At 29.5% G+C, this 22,996-nt stretch overlaps 1 protein-coding gene and 1 long non-coding RNA gene across 44 annotated transcripts in view; one reads left to right on the plus strand and one right to left on the minus strand.

Moving 5' to 3' along the window:
- Positions 1–22,996, plus strand: part of LOC105761687 (putative disease resistance protein RGA1) — an 87,207-nt gene that overhangs the window by 17,504 nt on the left and 46,707 nt on the right. For 4 of the 43 annotated variants that reach the window (XR_008191023.1, XR_008191012.1, XR_008191025.1 and 1 more), the window contains one exon: positions 8,635–8,681. The exons of 23 other annotated variants lie outside the window; for them this stretch is intronic. Coding sequence is in view for 1 of the 20 variants with exons in the window: in XM_052623992.1 (XP_052479952.1) it covers positions 19,557–22,466 (2,910 nt within the window). In the remaining 19 variants the exon portion in view is untranslated. 16 more of the 43 variants (XR_008191000.1, XR_008191002.1, XR_008191031.1 and 13 more) reach the window with 8 other exon arrangements.
- On the minus strand, positions 92–542 carry LOC105801402 (uncharacterized). Its single transcript, XR_008191045.1, has 3 exons — positions 463–542; positions 264–352; positions 92–147 (listed from the first exon to the last, which is right to left on the minus strand). It is a non-coding gene; the product is annotated as an uncharacterized LOC105801402 (long non-coding RNA).

Consider the following 22,996-nt stretch of genomic DNA (forward strand, 5'->3'; position numbering starts at 1 on the left):
ATAAAGAAACAGAAAACATCCTAGTGAACCATATCAAGAAAATTTGTTGGCTGGATGTCAATGAAATGAAAATTGACATTACTTTCACGTACCTGTATTACAGAGACGTCGCCATCTGTTTCTCCTGGCTTTGAAGCACCAACACCCCTAGTAAATTTGATTAATCCTCAAATAAGTCTCACATTTTTCAAAGGTTAACCAGAATGACAAACCAAATTAAGACATCAAATTCTTGAAAAATGATTAACATCATCAGTAATTACTTCCACTGTATTCTGTTTTTGAACTTCTTTTCGATAAGACCAATGCCCTCCAAGACATTTGTTATATCATATATCCTCCTCTTCTTCACCTGTTACAACATTTACAGGGAAAAATAAAAGACAAAAGAACCCTATAAGTAACATGAAAAAATACTCAACAAACCCCCAATGATCCATAAGCTCACTAGTATGTCATTACCTCCAATGTTTCTGCAGCCTTATTTAGGTCAAGGATACCATCTTCAGCATGCTTCATCAGATTGACAAACTTTTTCGTCAACAGACCCAAAAATGGTGACTGCATTATTGTCGTTCTCACCATCCATAGCAGGTTAAGGAGCTAAAACAGACTATGTTAAAAGAAAAAAGAATGAGCAGTAAAGATTACCTAAAGGACTATCTAAACAGCAGCTGCCAGCAGGTGTAAGAGGAGATGGACAACCTGCCAATTATCATATATAATGTCAGTGATTCCTCTTCTACAAAATCCATCTCTCTTAATTCGAGCAATGAGGTACTGATGATAGAGCCGTGGAGTGAATCATAAGTTTCCTTCTATGGACTAAGCCAGTGGGAAATAGTATTGCACCAGCATTTGACACAGGTGTGTGAGGCATTGATTTATTGGCTTTTGATGTCTTTGATCTATTATATATCCTTCCTCCTTTAGCATATACATGTGTCTGGAAAGGACTGTTGGATATGCTGGTAACCCCCGGACTGCTTGTCCATTGGCTAGACTCAATATCATTTTTGTCTGCTGCGCTCTTCCTTTTTAATTACTGAGAAAAATCAGCAATATTTCAAAGTACTGCCAATGGCAGGCAAAATTACAAGGTCCCTTAGTATTTGTGCAGGGTTATATCTACGTTAACAACCAATTGAATTGAAGAAAATAAAATGAAAAAGAGCATAAGTTTAACAAATGCATATGTACGAGAGCTTGTACAAGAAAACTTACTGTTAGCCATAAGAACCATCAGAAATGCTTCGCTACTTGATTCAAAAGTTAATTCACAAAGGCCAAAACTCAAAGAGATAAATGGCATGACAAAATCAAGTAAAGTAACTGGTAATTCACTTGTTATCGCGTTGAAGACAATAAAGAAAAAGAACATAATATACGAATATAATTTTGTCCGATAAACTAGCAGAGCAGTCGTATTATACATAAGGGGGAAACTATAGTGATAGATATTATGGATATCAACTGAATCATTTTTCAAACATCCATCAAAGACAAAACATCAAAAGAACTAACACCCATCAAGCTTTCTTCATATAGAGCACGGCATTAAATGTTCAGCTTTAAACCGAGAATGGAATAGCATAACATAGCCTTCCTCTCTTACTATGGCTTTATATTACATAAAACAAACATACTAGCAATAGCAATTTTATTTGATGGTACTAAAACTTAGGTTTCCCCATACTATCAATTGCAATTATATTATATCACTAGATCTATGCCTCATCAGCATTCTTAGAAAGTTTTATAGTACTCTAACTTAGTCTTCTCAAATTAAGGCATCAAAATGTTGAAGTCATCAAGTTTTGGACATTGGATGAGGCCAGCATTCATTCAATTTCAACTTAGTACAGCAAACGAGCACTTTAATCTACCAAAATTCCACTATATCATCAAATACATCATCACAAACGGAAATACCTCACACATTAAAATACAGACATCACAATTTCAATGCAGAAACAAATAATGCTACTCATAATTTATCCCGTAAGAAACTTAGCCACCATGAAAAGTTCTGTCTATGAACAGATCAAAAGATCACACACAAAAAAAAAAAAAAAAAGGAAAGAAAAGAAAAAGCGAATGACATGAAGCGTTAAGTGAGAGTACAATTCTCATCAAAATTGAAATAATATGTACCAACTCAGGAAAAAAACACATTTTTAATGTTCCAAACACATTTATTTTATAAAAATATATTTTGTAAGTTAATGTGCTAATTTCATTTGTTTTTACTTTTGAACTCTTACTTTTTCAATTTTCCAATTTCATCCTAAAATAAACTTCAAACATATATATAAGGGTTAAAGTACCGGTACTATAGGGACTGCATACAAATTAGTCCTCTATCATTAAATGGTTAATTGATCCATTACCTGTACTGTTAAAATTGATCAAATAAAGTTAAATTATAACAAAGTCAACATTTATTTTATAAAAATATATTGAAATTTGTTAATTCTATTAATGTTAAATCTGTTACAATTTAACCTTATTTAGTTCTTTTTAATAGTACTGTGATAAAATTGGTCCATTTAATAATAGAGAGACTAATTTTAAACTTTCCAAATATTTTAACTCTTATATAAGCTAAAATATTATTTTTAAAAATTAATCAATAGCCTTGTCTATAATTTGGTTAGGTACAATTTTTTTTAAGTTTTCTTCACGCTGACCCTATTTCATTGTTCTTTAATATTAAAATTGATAATTTAGTAATATTTATATATATTTTATAATAGTGTTAAATAAGTAATTTAGTGAGTTTGAATATTGTAGCGGTGAGATTAATGTTAATTGTGAAATATGTATTTAAATTCAAATGCAAATGTAGCAATGGAATAAAAATAGAAAATTACTATTAAGAACATTAAGTTAAAATGTATGTATGTGTAAAATAAATAATTAAGAATATATTTAAAATAAAAATTTTAAATAATAATTAAAAATATCAAAACTATGTTTATATTAAAAAATTAAAATTATAAAATTATAAAATATACAGAAGAATTGTATGTTTTAAATTTTTTATTAAATTAGTAGTTAAAATAACTAAAAATTTATTTCATTATTATTTACTTTCAAACTTTTATGTTTGAATTTGTTATTGTTGCACTATTTTAATTATGTACCACAATTTGAATAATATTATTTTGCATTAATTACATAAAATAAAAATATATTATTTAGTGAATAAAATAAATAAATAAATCACGTACAATGCATGTATATTAATGAAACTTTGAAAAGAAAAAATTTCTCAAGAAACATTATATGGAAATGTAACTTTTTAATCTCTAAAATTGTATTGCTAAGTGGACCTTAATCGAAGATGCAAGAATTGAAGAAATAAGGTTTAAATTCTGCTATAAAAATTCTGAAAAAATTTAACCTTAATGAATCGAAAAATAATTTCTATTAATCACAAAATTATCTAGAAATTGCAAACATGTAGATTTTGTTCACATATTAATTGCCTTTTTTTTCTCTATTTCCTTATTTACCATAACAAAATTAAAATCCCCAAGTCCTATATATATATATATATATATATATATATATATTTTTTTTTGTAAGTTTAGAATTTAGTTTGTATATTTTTATTTTAAAGAATTTAGTCCCTATACTTTTAAATTTTAAAATTCAAGTCCAACTGTTAATATTGTTAAAATTATTTTATTAAATTCAGTTCATTAAAATGTCATATTCTTAGTTACATGGCTACCAAGTAAGTTTTTTTTATTTCAAACTGTCACACTAACAAATTCAACAAAAAAATTAACAAGATTAACAATTGGACCTAAAATTTGAACTCTGAAAAGTAAAAGAATTAAATTCCTATAAATACAAGTATAGAGACTAAATTTCAAATTTATGGTGAGTACAAGGACATATGGCATATTTTAACCTAAAAAAGGGTAACCTACTTTAGTAGTCACCCGACTAAGTTTTCCTTTTCTATTTTGGTCACTCAATTATGAAAAGTTACAAAATAGTCTCCCAACGATTCAATTTTATCATTTTTATCATCAGTTGGCTAATGAAAAAATAGAAAACTCCAAACAACATTATTTTCATTTATTAATAAATGTGTTATAACTATTTATATTCATATACGAAGTTATTTGTATTAAATATTCTCAATTTATTAATTAATTTTTTAAAATTAATTTATAAATTCTAAAATATTTTAATTAAAATTTGAAAGTATTAATATTATATCAATAAAATTATTTCATTTTTGTAGCTGTCAATTTAAGTTTTAAATTTTTGTTCTCATTTGACATGGATTAAATTGTAAATACTTGTGTACTCATCATATTGGTAACTTGATTCTAACATATTAAAAACACGACGAGATTATAAAATTTAAGAGGATTATTTCTTCTTCTTTTTAACACATTAGATTAAACAAAATGCACACTTTTAAGATATTAAATTAATGGATTTTATATTTGATGTATCATATAATTGTATTATACACACAATAATATCACTTTATTAAAACAATAAAATTATTTATTCATTAAACATATAATAATATGATATCGTTTGATTCATTAATTGTTAAATAAAATTCTTAAATTATTTAGCTTTATCCCCTGACATATATTTTAGTTGTATCTCGCCCCTCCATCAAGCCATATTGTGTACATTATGTGGACTATGATTTAATGAAAGGGCTTCACGGAACACCCATTGAGCAATTCCAAGAGTAATGAATGCTTAGCTTAGCTCCATTCAATTACCAAGTGTTGAGGATATGACAATATGGATGCCCTGCAACAATTACAACCCTTTTTAGCTTCTTACAAAACATCTATACCCTTCTTTTATCTCCTACTAATTTACTAACTTTATTTTCGTTGTGCATTAGTTTCTATATTGAAGAAGAAAATTTTGGGTATTAATTGTTTCATTTTGGTCTTGTCAGTTATTTTCAATTTTTGTTACAGTATAACTTGGAACTCACACACTTCGTACACATTTACTTAAAGTATAAAAAAGGTAAAACTGACAAATCAATCGGATAAATACCCTTGACTAATGGATCATAGGGCAAAGTCGACTAGCGCGAGATTTGTAAGAACATGTAGTTACATTATAGCGGTTTAGTTGCGAACAAGCATGACCAAAGATAAATTGTGACTTTCATCAAAATATACAATATTTTTTTAACTGTGATTATATGTTTTCATAGCATGAGTTAGACGGTAGTTTGATTATTTTAGCCATTTTACTTGAACTTATTATAAATTTAACATCCATAAGTGTCCAAGTCTATTTTTAATTTTTAATTTATTTTATTTTATATTTTTTTCTTTCTCATATATACTGATTATAGATTTGATCATGATATTGCTTCAATAGAAGGAACTCCTAAAAGCTTGAAAAATTAGTGAGAGCTTACAATATATATTTATAAAAGAAAATATGAACATAAAAATATCTAAAATTTTAAATTCTACACAATCCCAAAAAACAAAAACTAAAGAGACTATGAAAACTATTAATATGTGCTAACCAAATTAAATAAATACTGAAACTAAATTCACATACCGATGTTGTCCTGGTCAAGGTTTTAATTTTAATAAAACTATTAAAAATAAAATTATTAATATTAAGATGACTATATAAAATTTTAATAAAAATATAAAATTATTAAATATTAAGTTAAAAATAATATAAATACATTTTAATTTTTTTAAAAATAGAACGAGTGGATTTAAAATGAGTTTGAGTTATTGCATTTACAAATTTGAACATGATTTTTAAGTTTATATTTTGGACCAGCCGAACTTAAACAAATATAAAATAAAATATAAATATTTTCATTTGTTTTAAATTCTCTATTATATTTAACTTTATGAAAATCGATTTAGTCCTTAAACTTGCATTATTTATCGATCACTCTAAAATAGATAAACATTAATGCAAGGTTAAGGACTAAAAGAGACAAAAATTTAATTGAAGAGCTAAAATGATTTTTATTGTAAAGTTGGAGAGCTAAATAAGTGATTATGGCTAATTTGTTAGTATAATATTTTGACAATCATCGCTAGATGTTAAAAATTCAAACAGTCGTAATTGATATGACTTCCAAAAAAGAAGATTGTCAGCAAACCAAAATTGAAGCTTCATCTTATCTTACGATATGTTTGGCATCCATTTTCCTACTCATACCTAAGAATCTTTTGTATATAATTACAATTTAATGTGCTAATTTCATTTATTTTTACCTTTTCAATTGTTCAATTTCATCCAAAATAAGATTCAAGCACATATATAAGGGTGAAAGTACCTCTATTATAGGGACTACATCAAATTAGTCCCTTTATTATTAAATGGTCAATTTAGTCTCTATACTATTAAAAGAATCAAATAAAACCAAATTACAACAAAGTTAACATTTATTGCATAAAAATGTATTGAAAATTGTTAACTCTGTTAATGTTAAATTTGTTACATAAATGTTAATTTCATTACAATTTGATATAATTTGATTCTTTTAAATTGAGAGACTAACTTGATACAGTTTATAATATAGGGACTTCCTAAATACTTTAACCCTTATAAGTTGACCTTATTTCACTATTCATTTAATATTAAAAATAATATTTTAATAATATATACACATTTTTATAATTAAATATAAATAAAATGCTTTTAATTAATAAAGAGTAAATCAAGTTGTATTAAGTTTGCCCAAAGCAAATAATAATAATAATATCTTATCAAGGAATAACCTTCAATCTGACCAAATTGAATGGGTTAAATCAAGCAAGTAATTATATTTTTACTGTGTGAAATAATAAAATTTATTTTTCAATTTATGTCTAAATAAGTTTTTTTAATAGTTTTATTTGTATTTAGATAAGTTTATGGTTTTCTTTGGATGTATAATTGGATCAATTCTAGTAAAATTAAAAATAATGTTGGTGGTGAGATTAACTCATTCTTCCCATCGCTTAAGCGTCTTCACCTCGAGAATTGCCCAAATATGAAGAGTTGGTGGAGGACAACAAAACCAATCGATGATGATTCCAACGAGGACGACACAACAGTTATGGGAACATCAACCATGGCATTTCCTTGTCTTTCCTCTTTATGGATTGTAAATTGCCCTTTGACTTTGATGCCACTGTATCCATCACTCGATGAAGATCTAATGTTGTCGAATACCAGTTCAAGGTCGTTAAAGCAGACTATCAAGATGAACATCAACGCTAAGGCCCCATCAACTTCAACCTCTTCTCTTCCACTCTCCAAATTGAAATCTTTCCATGTACACAACATTGAGGGGTTGGACACTCACATGCTAGATGAGTGCCTGCAACATCTCACCAGCCTCAAAAGATTAACAATAAGAGATTGCAAGGAGGTTGATTTAGAGGGCATGCAATGGGAACCACTTAAGAATCTCTCTCATTTGAAGATTGATAATATTCCAAAGCTGGTGTCTCTCCCCATTTCTCTTCAACATCTTGTTCAATTGGAAACATTAAAAATTCAGAACTGCAATCGATTGAGGTCACTGCTTCCTGTGTTTGAACATCTCACCAGCCTCAAAAGATTAACAATAAGAGATTGCAAGGAGGTTGATTTAGAGGGCATGCAATGGGAACCCCTTAAGAATCTCTCTCAATTGAAGATTGATAATATTCCAAAGCTGGTGTCTCTCCTCATTTCTCTTCAACATCTTGTTCAATTGAAAACATTAGAAATTCGTGAATGCCATGGATTGAGGTCACTCTTTCCTGTGTTCCAACATCTCACTTTCCTTGAAGAGTTTGAAGTAAAGGACTGCAAGGAGCTGGAGTTATCTGGAGCTGGCATCCAAATATTCCAAGATCATACAAGTCTACGCTCTCTACGGCTGCTAAATATTCCAAAGTGTCGGCATCTACCGGAGTGGCTTCAACATCTAACAAATCTGCAAGAGCTTTATCTCGTCAATTTGCCCAATTTAACATCTCTTCCGGACGAGATGCGTTGCCTAACCGGTTTGGAGTATTTACAAATACGAGAAATTCCTCAGTTGGAGGAAAGATATCGGAAGGACATTGGCGCTGATTGGCAAAAGATTGCTCACATCCCCAACATTCGGATGTATCAGGTTGGTCTGTCTTTGTTATTTATTTATTATGATGACCTTATCTTTTTTTGAAGAAAAATAAGAGTGGTATATTGAATCTCCAAGTCAGGGGTCTGATGCCATTTTTCATTGAAGTTGGATACTGTTAATTTCCTTGTTAAAATCCCTTTGTTTTCATCCTACTTTTTACTTATCATCTTTCATAATATTTTTTGCTGATTTGTGCAGTAAGGCATTGGAGAAAGGCATTAGTGAACTTCAATCATTTTATATGCATAAAAAGAGGTGCTAATTTATCTAATTGCTTCTAATAATTTAATTCTAAAAAATCATTGATGTGGAGAGAGAGGCCTATGAAGCCTGCAAAATGGTTGTACTATATGCTCTGCTTTCTTCATTTAAGTACTTACATATCATATCTTTATATGTATTTATGTTTTCTCTTAATATATGCCAACTGATTACTATCTTAGATGGTAACTGGCTTTTGGAGGTATTCAAATTCATAATATTTATTGATGCAGGGCACTCTTTTAGCTGTTTGGAGTTCCAGCCAAATTTGTTATTGAAGGTCCAAACAGGAAAAAAAGGAAGATGCTTCGGAATATTTGGTGGTGAGGTTGAAGTTGAGATTGCATCAAGTGTTAGAGAGGTTAGGCTTAAATCATTTCTTTGTACTATGAAGTTCATAGTGTTTTCATCTTTGGGTAAGGCCCCGCAGATGTAGGACTAGTTTTGAACTGTGTAAACATCTTAATTGTGCTCTTTGTTTTCCTTGTTGCATAATAAGTGTCAACTCAGAAAAAAACACATTTATGTTTTTTTAGTGTTTGAAACAGCATTCAAATGCAGGGATGCACAATTGATTATGAGACAACCATTTTTTTAGACAGTATTCCAAGACTATGTTCAATTATGATGCTTGGATTAGGACTCTTCCAAAAGATGTTGGTTTCCTGGCTGTATATACGTATGACTTGTGTGTTGATGCTTATGTTGGCACACATCAAACTACAAGTTGAATAGCACATCTTGTATTATGTTGGCTAGACAAAACTTCATTTTTGTCTGCTGCGCTCTTCCTCTTTAATTGCTGAGAAAAATCAGCAATATTTCAGAGTAGTTCCAATGGCAGGCAAAATTACAAGGTCCCTTAGTATTAGTATTTGTGCATGGTTATATCAAGATTAACAACCAACTGAAATGAAGAAAAGAGCATAAGTTTAAGAAATGCATATGTAGGGGAGCTTGTATAAGAGAACTTACTGTTAGTCATAAGAACCATCAGAAATGCTTCACTACGTGATTCAAAAGTTAATTCAGAAAGGCCAAAACTCAAAGAGAAAAATGGCATGACAAAATCAAGTAAAGTAACTAGTAATTCACTTGTTATCGTGTTGAAGACAATAAGAAAAAGAACATAATATACGAACATAATATTGCCTGACATACTAGCAGTCATATTCTACATAAGGGGGAAACTATAGTGGTAGACATTATGGATATCAACTGAATCATTTTTCAAACATCCATCAAAGGCAAAACATCAAAAGAACTAACACTCATCAACCTTTCTTCATATAGAGCACGACATTAAATGTTCGGCTTTAAACTCTCTTACTATAGCATTTATGGTACATAAAACTAACAAACCATCAATTACAATTATATTAAAACTCCACTACATCATCAAATACAGAAATAGATTAAAATATAGACATCACAATTTCACTGCACAAACAAATAATGCTACTCATAATTTATCCCCTAAGAAACTTAGCCACCATGAAACATTCCATTTATGAACAGATCAAAATATCACATACAAAAAAAATTAAGCAAATAATAAAATGGAAGGGGCTACATTACCTTTGAGCAAATGTATCAATCAAGCAAGTAATTACATTTTAATTGTGTCAAATAATAAAATTATTTTTCAATTTATATCTAAATAAGTTTTTATCTTTGTATTTGTGTTTAGATAGGTCTATGACTTTCATTGGATGGACAATTCCATCAACTCTAGTGAAATTAAAAATAACAGCGGTGGTGAGATTAATTGTTGTAATAGTGAGCTTGAATACCATAGTGATGTGATTGAAATTATTGTTGGATACGTGTTTGGATTCAATAACAATTGTAGTAGTGAGGTGAGGATAAAAATGGGCAAAAACACACCTTTTGTTCCTCTCAAATTCATTATTATGCAAATTGGCCCCCCTAAAAATAAAATAAGTAAGTTAATCCCTATCGATTTCGGAAGTGAACTAAGGACAATTAACCACAATGTTAATATTTTTTATCACTCGTATATAATTTTGATTGGTATAATAACAAATCGAGCTCATACATAATGTGTAAATGTTGCAATCTAATTTTGTTAAACTAGAATCAAATTGACAAAATGTGTAAATATTGTAGGCTAAATTTATTAAATCAAAACTAAATTGACAGAATGTATAAACTTTGAACGCACTGAAAAAGCATGGACAATGGGTTTGCTGTGAGCCACCATTTATGCACATGATATACAGTAGCGTTTAGTAACAGTAAGTGTTTCTACATAGGTCCAGTGATATTGCATTTGAAAATTTGTTATTCCACTTTACATGGAGCTTATGTAAAGCTTGGTGCATTTTGGAGCTTATATATAGATGATTTGTTTAGTGGATGATGTGTGGATTTAAAGGAGTACATGCGCTCATAGCGAGGAATTATTATTGAGTGTCATTGTTATACACCTTTTGAGTGTTGATTTTCAATTGTATAGCTAAAGTGAATTGGGCGAGAGTTTACTTCATTGTACAAAGGTGAGGTGACACCAAATGTTTGAGAGTTGGGCATAAATCATTTCTTTGTACTAGAAAATATATAGTGGATTTATCTCTGAACAAGGCGCTGCAAACGTAGGACAAGTTTCAAGCTGCGTAAATATCTTAGTTGTGTTCTTTAGTTTTATTTATATATGTGTCCACTCAAGACAAAACATATTTTTCTCTTTTGATGTTTCAAATAAGGTTCCAACACAAGCACAACTAATTATCAAGCAATTTTGAGTACATTATGTAGATCTACTATCATTTAATGGAAGGGTTTCACGCAAGAACCATTAAGCAATTTGAAGATTGAGTTGTACAAAATTGAAGACATTGCTAGATTGAGTAATGAATCCCACATCTTCATCTTATGATTGGTTGAATGCTTAGCTGAGCTCCATTCGATTATCAAATATTGAGGATACGAGAATGCGGGAGCCCTGCAGCAATTACGACCCTTTTTAGGTTGTTACAAAACAGCTATACCTATATCCAATGTCTTCTTTTATCTTCCACTAATTTTAATATTTTTAAAATTTTATTTTCTTTGTACATTAATTTCTGTATTGAAGTAGAAAATTTTGGATAAAATTAATATTTTATAAGAATAAATTAGCTCAATAGCTTAAATTTGCATGGAGATAAGATGTTGACACACATTTAATTTTGGTTGTTTTTTGTACAATATAATTTAGAACTCACACACTAGCGTACACATCCACCTTAACTATAACATAAACAAAGCTTACAAATCTATCTCATGACTTTGGGGGATGGGATGAATACCTTTGGCTAATGAATCATAGGGTAAAGTTTGTAGGAAAATGCACTTACAGTACATAGTCGAGGTCTGATTTTTAATTTACTAAGTAGCTCAGTTGCGAACAATCATGATCAAAGATAAATTGTGATTTCTATTGAAGCATACAATATTCTTTTCAAGAAGTTCTAACAAAGTGAAATGACATATTCAATGTATGAAAATAATTAGAAATAAGATTTTATTAACATTTTAGATGCTTCAAAATTTAGACTTATTAAATAAATAATATTAAACAAATTCACATATTGATGTTGTCCTGGTCAAGGTTTTTAAAATCGATTGGTAATCCAACCAATCATATCAAATGATTTTGGGTCGAGTTTGTTTGTCCAATTCAATTGAATTAATTTAATTTAATTCAGGATTTTTAGATATAAAATTTATAATATAATGATTGAAATTTGGAATTCTTTTATAGATTTTTATATTATATATATTAATTTATATATTATGATAAAATATTTTAATTAATAATTAAAATGTCAAAACTATGTTTATATTAAAAATAATTAAAATTATATTTTATATTAAATTATAAATTATACATAAGAATAGTATGTTTTAATTTTTTATTAAATTAGTAGTTAAAATCACTAAAAATTTATTTCATTATTATTTACTTTCAAACTTTTATGTTTGAATTTTTATTGTTACACTATTTTAATTATGTACCACAATTTGAATATATTATATTTGTATTAATTACATAAAATAAAAATATATTATTCAGTGAATAAAAATAAATATATAAAATCACGTATAATAATATTCAATGAATAATATATTTATGATAATAAATTTACATGTATTCATTATATAAATATTAATTTGTAATATATTTAATTTTTATAACAATTATTTAGATAAGTTTATTGCAACACCTCTTACCCGTATTCATCGTCGAAACAAGGCGAGAAGTGTTATCAAGCGATCAAATTTTTTTTTTCTTTTACAAAAATTTTGACATAGTTTCTTTTCATAAATATTCAATTCCTCCTGCAAATTTTCGAAACACAATCTCAAGCAACATCGATATTTCAACCAAACACAATCATATGTTCTGACATGATTAATTCATCCATAACATCCTAAACTATATGAACAAAAGATTTAAGGAAATAATTCATCAATTATAGATACCGACATTTTAAACCAAACGATATTTTATACATATATATATATATATATATATATATATATATATATAAGTTTAAACTACATTGCATTAAGTCATCTATACATGCCATTTTTCAAAAGTATTGATTGCAAAATACCCAAAAGTTGATGATGATAGTGAGGATGATGTTCTAACTCCGTCCAATTCCCGAGTTGATTAATATCACTATAAAACAAAGGAAAAATAAAGAGGGGTAAGCTTACAGCTTAGTAAGTATGTATGTAATCGATAAATAAATTTCTAAGATAGTATCATATATTATATCATTTCTATCACACATAAATCTATCATTTAGTCAACTTCCAACAAACTGTTTTTCTGCATCACAGTCGGTAAATTATTTTTATCCGGAGATACAGAACTCCGAATTGAGATCCGTAAATTTTCTCTGAAACTAGACTCACATATATTCTTACCATAAAATTTTCAGAATTTTTTTTAGCCAATTAGTACAGTTTATTCTCTAAATGTTCCCCTGTTTCACTCTTTGACACTTCTGACCTCTCTTCACTAAAATTTATTTAACTCTTTGTACAAAATTCAAACAATGTTCTTGTTTCTTTCTATTAAAAATAGACTCATTAAGGAATTCAAGAATATAAATTTCAAGCCATAATTATTTTTTTACAATTTTTGGTGATTTTCCAAAGTTGAAACAGGGGATTTCGAAATCAATCCAACCCTGTCTCAATAAAGTTTAAATATCTCCAAACATACAACTCCTTTGCTTGCTTTGTTTCTTCCATATGAAAATAGATTCATTCAGCTTCAATCTCATATATTATTCAACCTCTAACTCAATTTTTATAGTTTTTGGTGATTTTTCAAACTAACATCACTGTCACTGTCCAAATCTGTTCTATTCCAACATTCCTTATTCACATAGCACTATAACCACTTATTTTATAACACAACGCAAATTTCATCACTTCAATCGATTTTCACAACTTATTACATTCCGATCACATACTCAAATTTCATCATCATGACGGTATATATAAAATAATATTCGGAGCTTTTCACATAGTACTACTCATATTATTTTTATCATTCGATACACGTAGTAGTCTTCACATAGTACTACACACGTGATCAGTTTTACAATTCACGTAGTAGCCTTCACATAGTACTACACACGTGATCAAGTTTTACGGCTCACGTAGTAGCCTTCACTCAGTACTACACACGTGCTCAAAGCTTCTTGGTACACATAGTAGCCTTCACTTAGTACTACACATGTGACCGTAGTTTACCGAGACACGTGGTAGCATTCACACAGTACTACACACGTGCTCAAAGCTTCTTGGTACACATAGTAGCCTTCACTTAGTACTACCCATGTGAACATTACTTATCGATACACGTAGTAGCCTTCACACAATACTACACGCGTGTTCATCGATACCTTACTCAAATCTTTAGCATTACGACATTTCCACAAAGATTCTTACTTTCCAAATATATTTACAACTCATTCAAAACACATTATAATATCAACCCTTTCACGTATATTGTCACAAAATATAACGAAAACAATTATAACAATATTAATTACATACAACTTACCTCGATACAAAATGTAAAGATTTTGCAATTTAATCCTCAATCTTCTCTTTTCCCCGATTAAGGTTGATTTCTCGTCTTTCTTGATCTATAACAGAAAATTGAGCTTGTTTAATATTCACATTTATTAAAACAAGCTTCGACTCAACTTTTATAAAATTACGATTTTGCCCCTAAACTTTTGCATAATTACATTTTTGTCCCCAAGCTCGAAAATTAAATTTCACACCTTATTCTTATGTTTTACAACATGCTGAACACTTTTCCCTTATATGGCAACATCAAATTCTCACTCTAACATACACTTATGAACAATAAATATTTTTACCGATTATGTCGATTTACTCGTTTTTGCTTAAAATCACTTAGCAAAAGTTGTTTAACATAATTTCTAGCTTCATATTCTACCATAAAACAGAAAAATAAACACATTTCACCTATGGGTATTTTTCCAAATATGAACCCTAACATGAATTATTGATAGAATAAGCTAAACCGAGCTACGAGGATTCCAAAAATGCGAAGAACATTAAAAACAGGGCTAGGATGCACTTACTATGAGCTTGAGAAAGTGAAGAAACCCTAGCTATGGTGACTCTTCAAATTTGACAGCAACTTATGGAGAAGATGATGATTTTTGTCATCTTTTTCCCATTTTATTCTTTTTATTACCAAATGACTAAAATGCCCCTACTTAAAAAAATATATTTCACCCATTTCTTATGTCTATTTTTGTCCATCAATTAACTAATGGTCTAATTACTACATAAGGACCCCCAACTTATAATCTCATAACAATTAGACACTTCTAACATGTAGAACTCAACTTTGGCACTTTTTACAATTTAGTCCTTTTGACTAAATTGAGTGCCCAAACGTCGAAATTTTCGAACGAAATTTTTACGGAATTTTTCCGTAAAATTGTGACTTCCATTGAAGCATACAATGTTCTTTTAAACAAGTTCTAACAAAGTGAAATGACATATTCAATGTATGAAAATAATTAGAAATAAGATTTTATTAACATTTTAGATGCTCAAAATTTAGACTTATTAAATAAACAATATTAAACAAATTCACATATTGATGTTGTCCTGGTCAAGGTTTTAAAATTAGATTGGTAATCCAACCAATCATATCAAATGATTTCGTCAATTTGTTTGTCCAATTCAATTGAATTAATTTAATTTAATTCAGGATTTTAGATATAAAATTTATATTATAATAATTGAAATTTGGAATTCTTTTATAGATTTTTATATTATATATATTAATTTATATATTATAATAAAATATTTTAAATAATAATTAAAAATATCAAAACTATGTTTATATTAAAAATAATTAAAATTATATTTTATATTAAATTATAAATTATACATAAGAATAGTATGTTTTAATTTTTATTAAATTAGTAGTTAAAATCACTAAAATTTTATTTCATTATTATTTACTTTCAAACTTTTATGTTTGAATTTTTATTGTTACACTATTTTAATTATGTACCACAATTTGAATAATATTATATTTGTATTAATTACATAAAATAAAAATATATTATTCAGTGAATAAAAATAAATATATAAAATCACGTATAATAATATTCAATGAATAATATATTTATGATAATAAATTTACATGTATTCATTATATAAATATTAATTTGTAATATATTTAATTTTTATAACAATTATTTAGATAAGTTTATGGTTTTCTTTGGATGTATAATTGGATGAATTCTAGAGAAATTAAAAATAACGTTGGTGGTAAAATTAGTTGTTGTAATAGTGAGATTGAATACGTTAGTGATGTGACAATAATCAGTGTTGGATATATATTTGGATTCAGTAACAATTGTAGTAGTGAGGTGAGGTTAAAATGGATAAAAACACCTCTTCAATCCTCTTAAATTCAATATTTTGCAAATTGGCCCTCTCAAAAAATGGAGCAATTTAATCCCTATCAATTTCAAAAGTGAACTAAGGACAATTAACAATAATGTTAATATTTTTTGTCTCTCGTATATAATTTTGATTAGTATAATAACAAATTCAGTTCATACATAATGTGTAAATGTTGCAATTTGATTTTGTTAAACTAGAACTAAATTGACAAAATGTGTAAACTTTTAGGGCTAAAGTTGTTATTATACCTATAAAATTATGTATAGATGACAAAAATATTAACGTTGTGATTAATTATCCTTAGTTGCTCAATTTCAAAATTAACAATGATAAAATTGTTCTAAATTTTTAAAAGGACCAATTTGCTTGATATCAAAATTGAAAGGGACTAGAGAGGTGTTTTCACCTTAAATTGATTATTAAGGATGTTAAATTATATTTGTAAAATGAAAGATTATATTTAACACTAAATAATATAATATATACTAAATTTGCAATCATGGTAAATAATAAATTTATTAATAAATATATTTTTATTAATTTTTATTGATTATTACATATCTACTTATTTAGATTTAATTCATATAAAATTTGATTATGAAAATTATATATTTTTGAAATTATTATAAACTTAAAATTCTATATTTTATATAAATGAAAATAATAAAATATAATAAAATTATTTATATTAAATAATAATTAAAAATATATTTATGATAATAAATTTACATGTATTCAATATATCATTATATAAATATTAATTTGTAATATATTTAATTTTATAACAATTAAATAATTAAATTTATAATTATCATATGGTATGTACTTATATAACACCTCTAGAAGGTTATAGTGAGAAAACAATCTCATTGCAAGTTAAATTTTTAAGAAAATCTTTTATGTCCAGTTTGGTGCAATAAAATCAAGTGATATTTGTTTAATTCGATTCTATTTTTAATCCGTCCATTATAATTTAGTTTAGTTCAAAGTTTTATTATAAATTTTATAATTATTTTCATGAAATAAACTTTTTTTACAGTTTTAAATATCATTTGAAAAATTTTGAAAGTTTATATCAAAGATATTTTTAAATTTTTCTAAGTAAATAAAAATAATAAAATACTTTTATATAATATTTTTAAAATATATTTATTTTCACTATTTTAAATATAAAAGATTTATTTTATATTATAAAAATAAATTTATTTATAAATTAAATAAAAATAGAATTTGATTTAGTTTCGGATAATTGTGATTTTTTAATTTGTATTCGTAAACCGTCTAAACACCTTGATTTGAATCGATTTTTAATTATTTTATTTACTCAATCCTACTTACGGAGGTAAATGATCATACAAAGGAGCACTAACATGTTTAAAAGAAGATGAACAAATTATATTTAGGCTCTCTTTATATTGATAGTGAGATTAACTCTAATGAGATCGAAAAAAAATATATATATATATATATATATATAACAATAATAAGATTAAAAACTATTCCATACCATCTTGAATTTTAACACTAAAAAATAACCAAAAAAGAGAGAGAGAGAGAGATGAAAGGCAACTATTTTTTGCCATAATGATTCTTTTGGTCTCCAACTTTATAGAAAAAGTCATTTCAACTCTCCATTTAATTTTTCGTTTCTTTTAGTTCTTAAACTTGTAAATTTTGTCAAATCACTTCAAAATGAGTGAAAAATTAACGTCCATTGATTTTACTGATGTGACATACACGCGGATTGCCACGTATATGCCACATAAGCAATAAAATATTTTTTAAAATTTTAAAAAATTTTAAAAAATATTTTAAAATTTATAAGAAAATATTTTTTTAATATTTTTTAAATAATTAATTGCTAAAGTGACATACACGTGGTAATCTACCTATATGTCATGTCAACAAAGTTAATTAACGTCAACTTTTTCACCCATTTTGGATGGTTTGACAAAAAATGTAAAATGAAAGACTAAAAAGAAGGAAAATAAATAGAGAGCTAAAATAATTCTTTTATAAAGTTAGAATGCCAAAAAGTTATTATACTTTTATTTTTAAAATAATAAAATTTTCATTAATAACATTTTAAACATAAGTGCATCTACATTTGCTTCGTGATTGTTCTTTCTATAAATTCACCATAATTATGTTAAACAAGTAATTTAGTGAGGTTAAGTATTGTAACAGTGAGATTAATGTTAATTATAGAATATGTATTTGAATTCAAATGTAAATATACCGATAAAATGAGAATAAAAAATCACTATTAAAGCAGAATTAGATGCCCTCATCGATGGTTTTCGGCTTGCTCAATTTCTTAAAGTCGATAATGTCATTTTTGAAGCAGATTGTACTAGCACTGTCAACTGCTTTAGTTTTCACAAGGAGGACATGATAATCATATTCGTAAGATAATTAAATTCGATTCGAAAAAGATTTAAATTTGATTTAGTAGTCAATAAGTTATGTTTAAATTATTGATTTAATCATATTCGAATTTAATAATATTTGATTCTAGTGGCCAATGAATTTTAATTTTAATTTTATATATTTAACCGAAGTTAAACTCAAAAATAAAATATTAAATTTAAGTTAGAACCGAGTATTGAGACTCACTCAATTACACAAAAGTAAGTGGGAAGAAGGTTTAGGATGAGTTTGGATTGGCGGTGCGTTTATGTGCGGATAGTGTAAAAACAGAGGTGGTGGTGAGATTAGAATCTTGTAGCGATCTCACAGCGTGACACCAAAAGTAAGTTAAATTTAAGTTAGCATCAAGTATTCAGACCCAATCGCCCATCCAAACCCATCCTTAGAAAGACTAGAATGCATGGGCGTCAATCAAAACACCTTGGATTCCATGGGATTTGTCTCCTTTTTCTCTTTTCTTTCATAGCTTTTTCATTAATTTCAATTATTTGTACGTTGTGCAGAGCACCCCTAGTGTCATCATCTCAACTTTGTCTCCATTCAGAAATTTGTGTCAAACAGTAAACATGGAGGGACCATTTCCCACCAATCAACATTACTTTTTATTTAATTATACTACTTGCTGGGTGGATGGATCCACATCTGTGTTTCATCTTGCTGGGATTGTTCTCATTTTAGTCCTCCTCTCTCACGAATCAAACACTTTTTGCCTTGATTTCAGTTCGAACCAACAATGGCCGAAGCAATTGCTTCCGACATTGCCGCAGAGCTCATTATTAAGTTGAGCTCTCGTGCTCTCTCTCAAGTTGGGCTGTGGTGGAATCTCAAACATGACATCCACGACCTCAGACGCACTGTCTGTCAAATCAAAGCTTTGCTTCTTGATGCTGAAGAGAAATCGGTGACCGACAATCTCGTCAAAGTTTGGCTTGAAGAGCTGAAACATGTACTTTATGATGCCGACGACTTGCTCGATGATTTCTCTACTGAAGCTTTGCGGAAAAATCTGTCGGGTGGGAACAAGCTGACGAAAGAGGTACGCCTTTTCTTCTCAACCTCAAACCAATTTGCTTATGGTCTCAAAATGGGTCGGAAAATGAAGGCCATTAAGGCGAGATTAGCTTCAATTGAAAGTGGGGCCAACACTTTTGGCTTCATTCCACGTGATCGCCCCGCGGAAACCTCTTTCATGACTAAAAGGAGGCAGCAAACGCACTCTTTTGAGCGTGAAGATGACATAATAGGGAGGGATGATGATAAAGCAGCTCTTCTAAAACTCGTGTTGGAGTTTCAAAGTGAAGAGAATGTTTATATCATTCCAATTGTGGGGTTTGGAGGGTTAGGGAAGACTGCTTTGGCCCAACTTGTCTATAACCATGAAATGGTCAAAAATCATTTTGACTTAACGATGTTTGCGTGTGTTTCAGATGAATTTGATGTGAAAGTTATTGTTGCAAACATTATCAAATCTGTGACTCATCAAGCACCTGATCAAAATCTTGAAATGGATCAATTGCAAAAACAACTTCGAGATAAAATTGATGGGAAAAAATATTTGCTTGTTTTGGATGACATTTGGAATGATGACCCAGAAAGGTGGTCTAGGCTAAAGAAGTTATTGATGGGTGGGGCTAAAGGGAGTAGGATAATAGTAACTACTCGATCTCTAAGGGTAGCGGAGATAACTAATAAATGTCAATCCCATGTTTTGAAATTGAAAGGCTTGTCTGGTGATGATGCTTGGTCTTTGTTCAAAAAGATAGCATTTGAGCAAGGATATGCAGACTCAACAAATTCAGCCTTTGTGGAAGTGGGGAGACAGATTTCGGAAAGGTGTGGTGGGGTTCCCTTAGCCATAAGGACGATAGCTGGTACATTATCTTTGAAGAAAACTGCAAATGAGTGGCATTCTTTCAAAGAAAATGAACTTGCTAAAATTTCACAAATTGAAGGAGAAATTCTACCTATACTGAAATTGAGTTATGATCATCTCCCGTCTCATTTGAAGCATTGCTTTGCTTATTGCCGATTGTATCCAACAGATTACACAATTCAAGTACAAGCGCTTGTTCAATTTTGGATTGCACAGGGTTTCATAAAGCAATTGAATCAAAGTCAATCTCTGGAGGAGATCGGGTTTGGGTATTTTAAAGATTTAGTTGAAAGAAGTTTCTTTCAAGAGGTAGAAGAATATGGAATTGGGAATATGACATGTAAAATGCATGATTTAATGCATGATCTAGCTGAATCAGTAGCAGGGATGGAGAGTAGTATTGTAGATTCAAATAAAATTGCAAGTGATGTTGGTGAAAAATGTCGCCACATATCAATTAATCCTTCGTTAATTCCTTTGTTTAAGGGAAAGAAGTTGCGAACCTTGTTACATTTTCAATACGGATTAAGTCAAGATTTCAGCTATGAAACTTGGGATTTGATAATTGCAAATTGCAGATGCTTGCGTGTATTGAAATTGAATTCTATAGGTATTCATAAGATTTCACCCTCCATTTGTAAGTTGAAACATTTGAGGTACCTTGATCTTTCTGAGAATCCCGTTAGGATTCTCCCAAAGAGTATTTGCAAGATTCAGAATTTGCTAGCGCTGAAACTTGACTGGTGTACTGGGCTTAAAGAATTGCCGAAGAAGATTGAAAAATTGGTGAATCTTACCCATCTTAGGTGTAAAGATTGTTGGGAATTAACTCATATGCCACGTGGAATAGGGAAGCTGACTTCACTTGAGACGTTAAGCATGTTTGTAGTGGATGAAGATGGGTCCCATGGCGGTGCAGATCTAAGTGAATTGAGACTGCTTAGCAACTTAAGGGGAGAGTTAAGAATAAGAAATTTGGGATTCGTAAAAAATGCAAAAGAGAAGTTTAAGGCTGCTAATTTGAAAGAGAAGCAACATTTGAGATCGTTGCTTTTAGAATGGAGCCTTCGTTTTGATGATGACGATGAGAAGTCGCTTGAAGACCTCCAGCCCCATCCTAATCTCAAGGAGCTCTGTATTGCAGGATGGAGGGGCAAGGCCAAGTTTCCAAGTTGGCTTCCTTTGCTCACAAATCTCGTCAAAATTTTCATAAGCGGTGATAATTTCAAATATTTTCCGTCCTTTGCTCAATTGCCCTGTCTTGAACTGCTGAAGATTGAGCGTTGTACTAAGCTGGAGTACATGGATGATAATAGCCTAAAAGGAAGTCAAGGAGAACCACAATCATTCTTCCCATCACTTAAGCATCTTTCGCTCTGGGACTGTCCGAATATGAAGAGTTGGTGGAGGATGACAAAACCAATCGATGATGATTCCAACGAGGACGACACAACAGTTATTGGAACATCAACCATGGCATTTCCTTGTCTTTCCTCTTTATGGATTGTAAATTGCCCTTTGACTTTGATGCCACTGTATCCATCACTGGATGATAAGCTAGAGTTGAGGAATACCAGTTCAAGGCCGTTAAAGCAGACTATCAAGATGAACATCAATGCTAAGGCCCCATCAACTTCAACCTCTTCTCTTCCACTCTCCAAACTGAAATCTTTCCATGTACACAACATTGAGGGGTTGGACACTCACACGCTAGATGAGTGCCTGCAACATCTCACCAGCCTCAAAAGATTAACAATAGGAGATTGCAAGGTGGTTGATTTAGAGGGCATGCAATGGGAACCCCTTAAGAATCTCTCTCATTTGGAGATTGATAATATTCCAAAGCTGGTGTCTCTCCCCATTTGGCTTCAACATCTTGTTCAATTGAAAACATTAAAAATTCATAACTGGAATGGATTGAGGTCACTGCTTCCTGTGTTCCAACATCTCACTTTCCTTGAAGAGTTTGAAGTAAGGAACTGCGAGGAGCTGGAGTTATCTGGAGCTGGCATCCAAATATTCCAAGATCATACAAGCCTACGCTCTCTACGGCTGGAATATATTCCAAAGTGTCGGCATCTTCCGGAGTGGCTTCAACATCTAACAAATCTGCAACGGCTTTATCTCGTTAATTTGCCCAATTTAACATCTCTTCCAGACGAGATGCGTTGCCTAACCAGTTTGGAGTATTTACAAGTACAAGAAATTCCTCAGTTGAAGGAAAGATGTCGGAAGGACATTGGCGCTGATTGGCAAAAGATTGCTCACATCCCCGACATTCGGTTGTATCAGGTTGGTCT

The sequence above is a fragment of the Gossypium raimondii genome, chromosome 11, assembly GCF_025698545.1.
Source record: "Gossypium raimondii isolate GPD5lz chromosome 11, ASM2569854v1, whole genome shotgun sequence".
NCBI lineage: Eukaryota > Viridiplantae > Streptophyta > Magnoliopsida > Malvales > Malvaceae > Gossypium > Gossypium raimondii.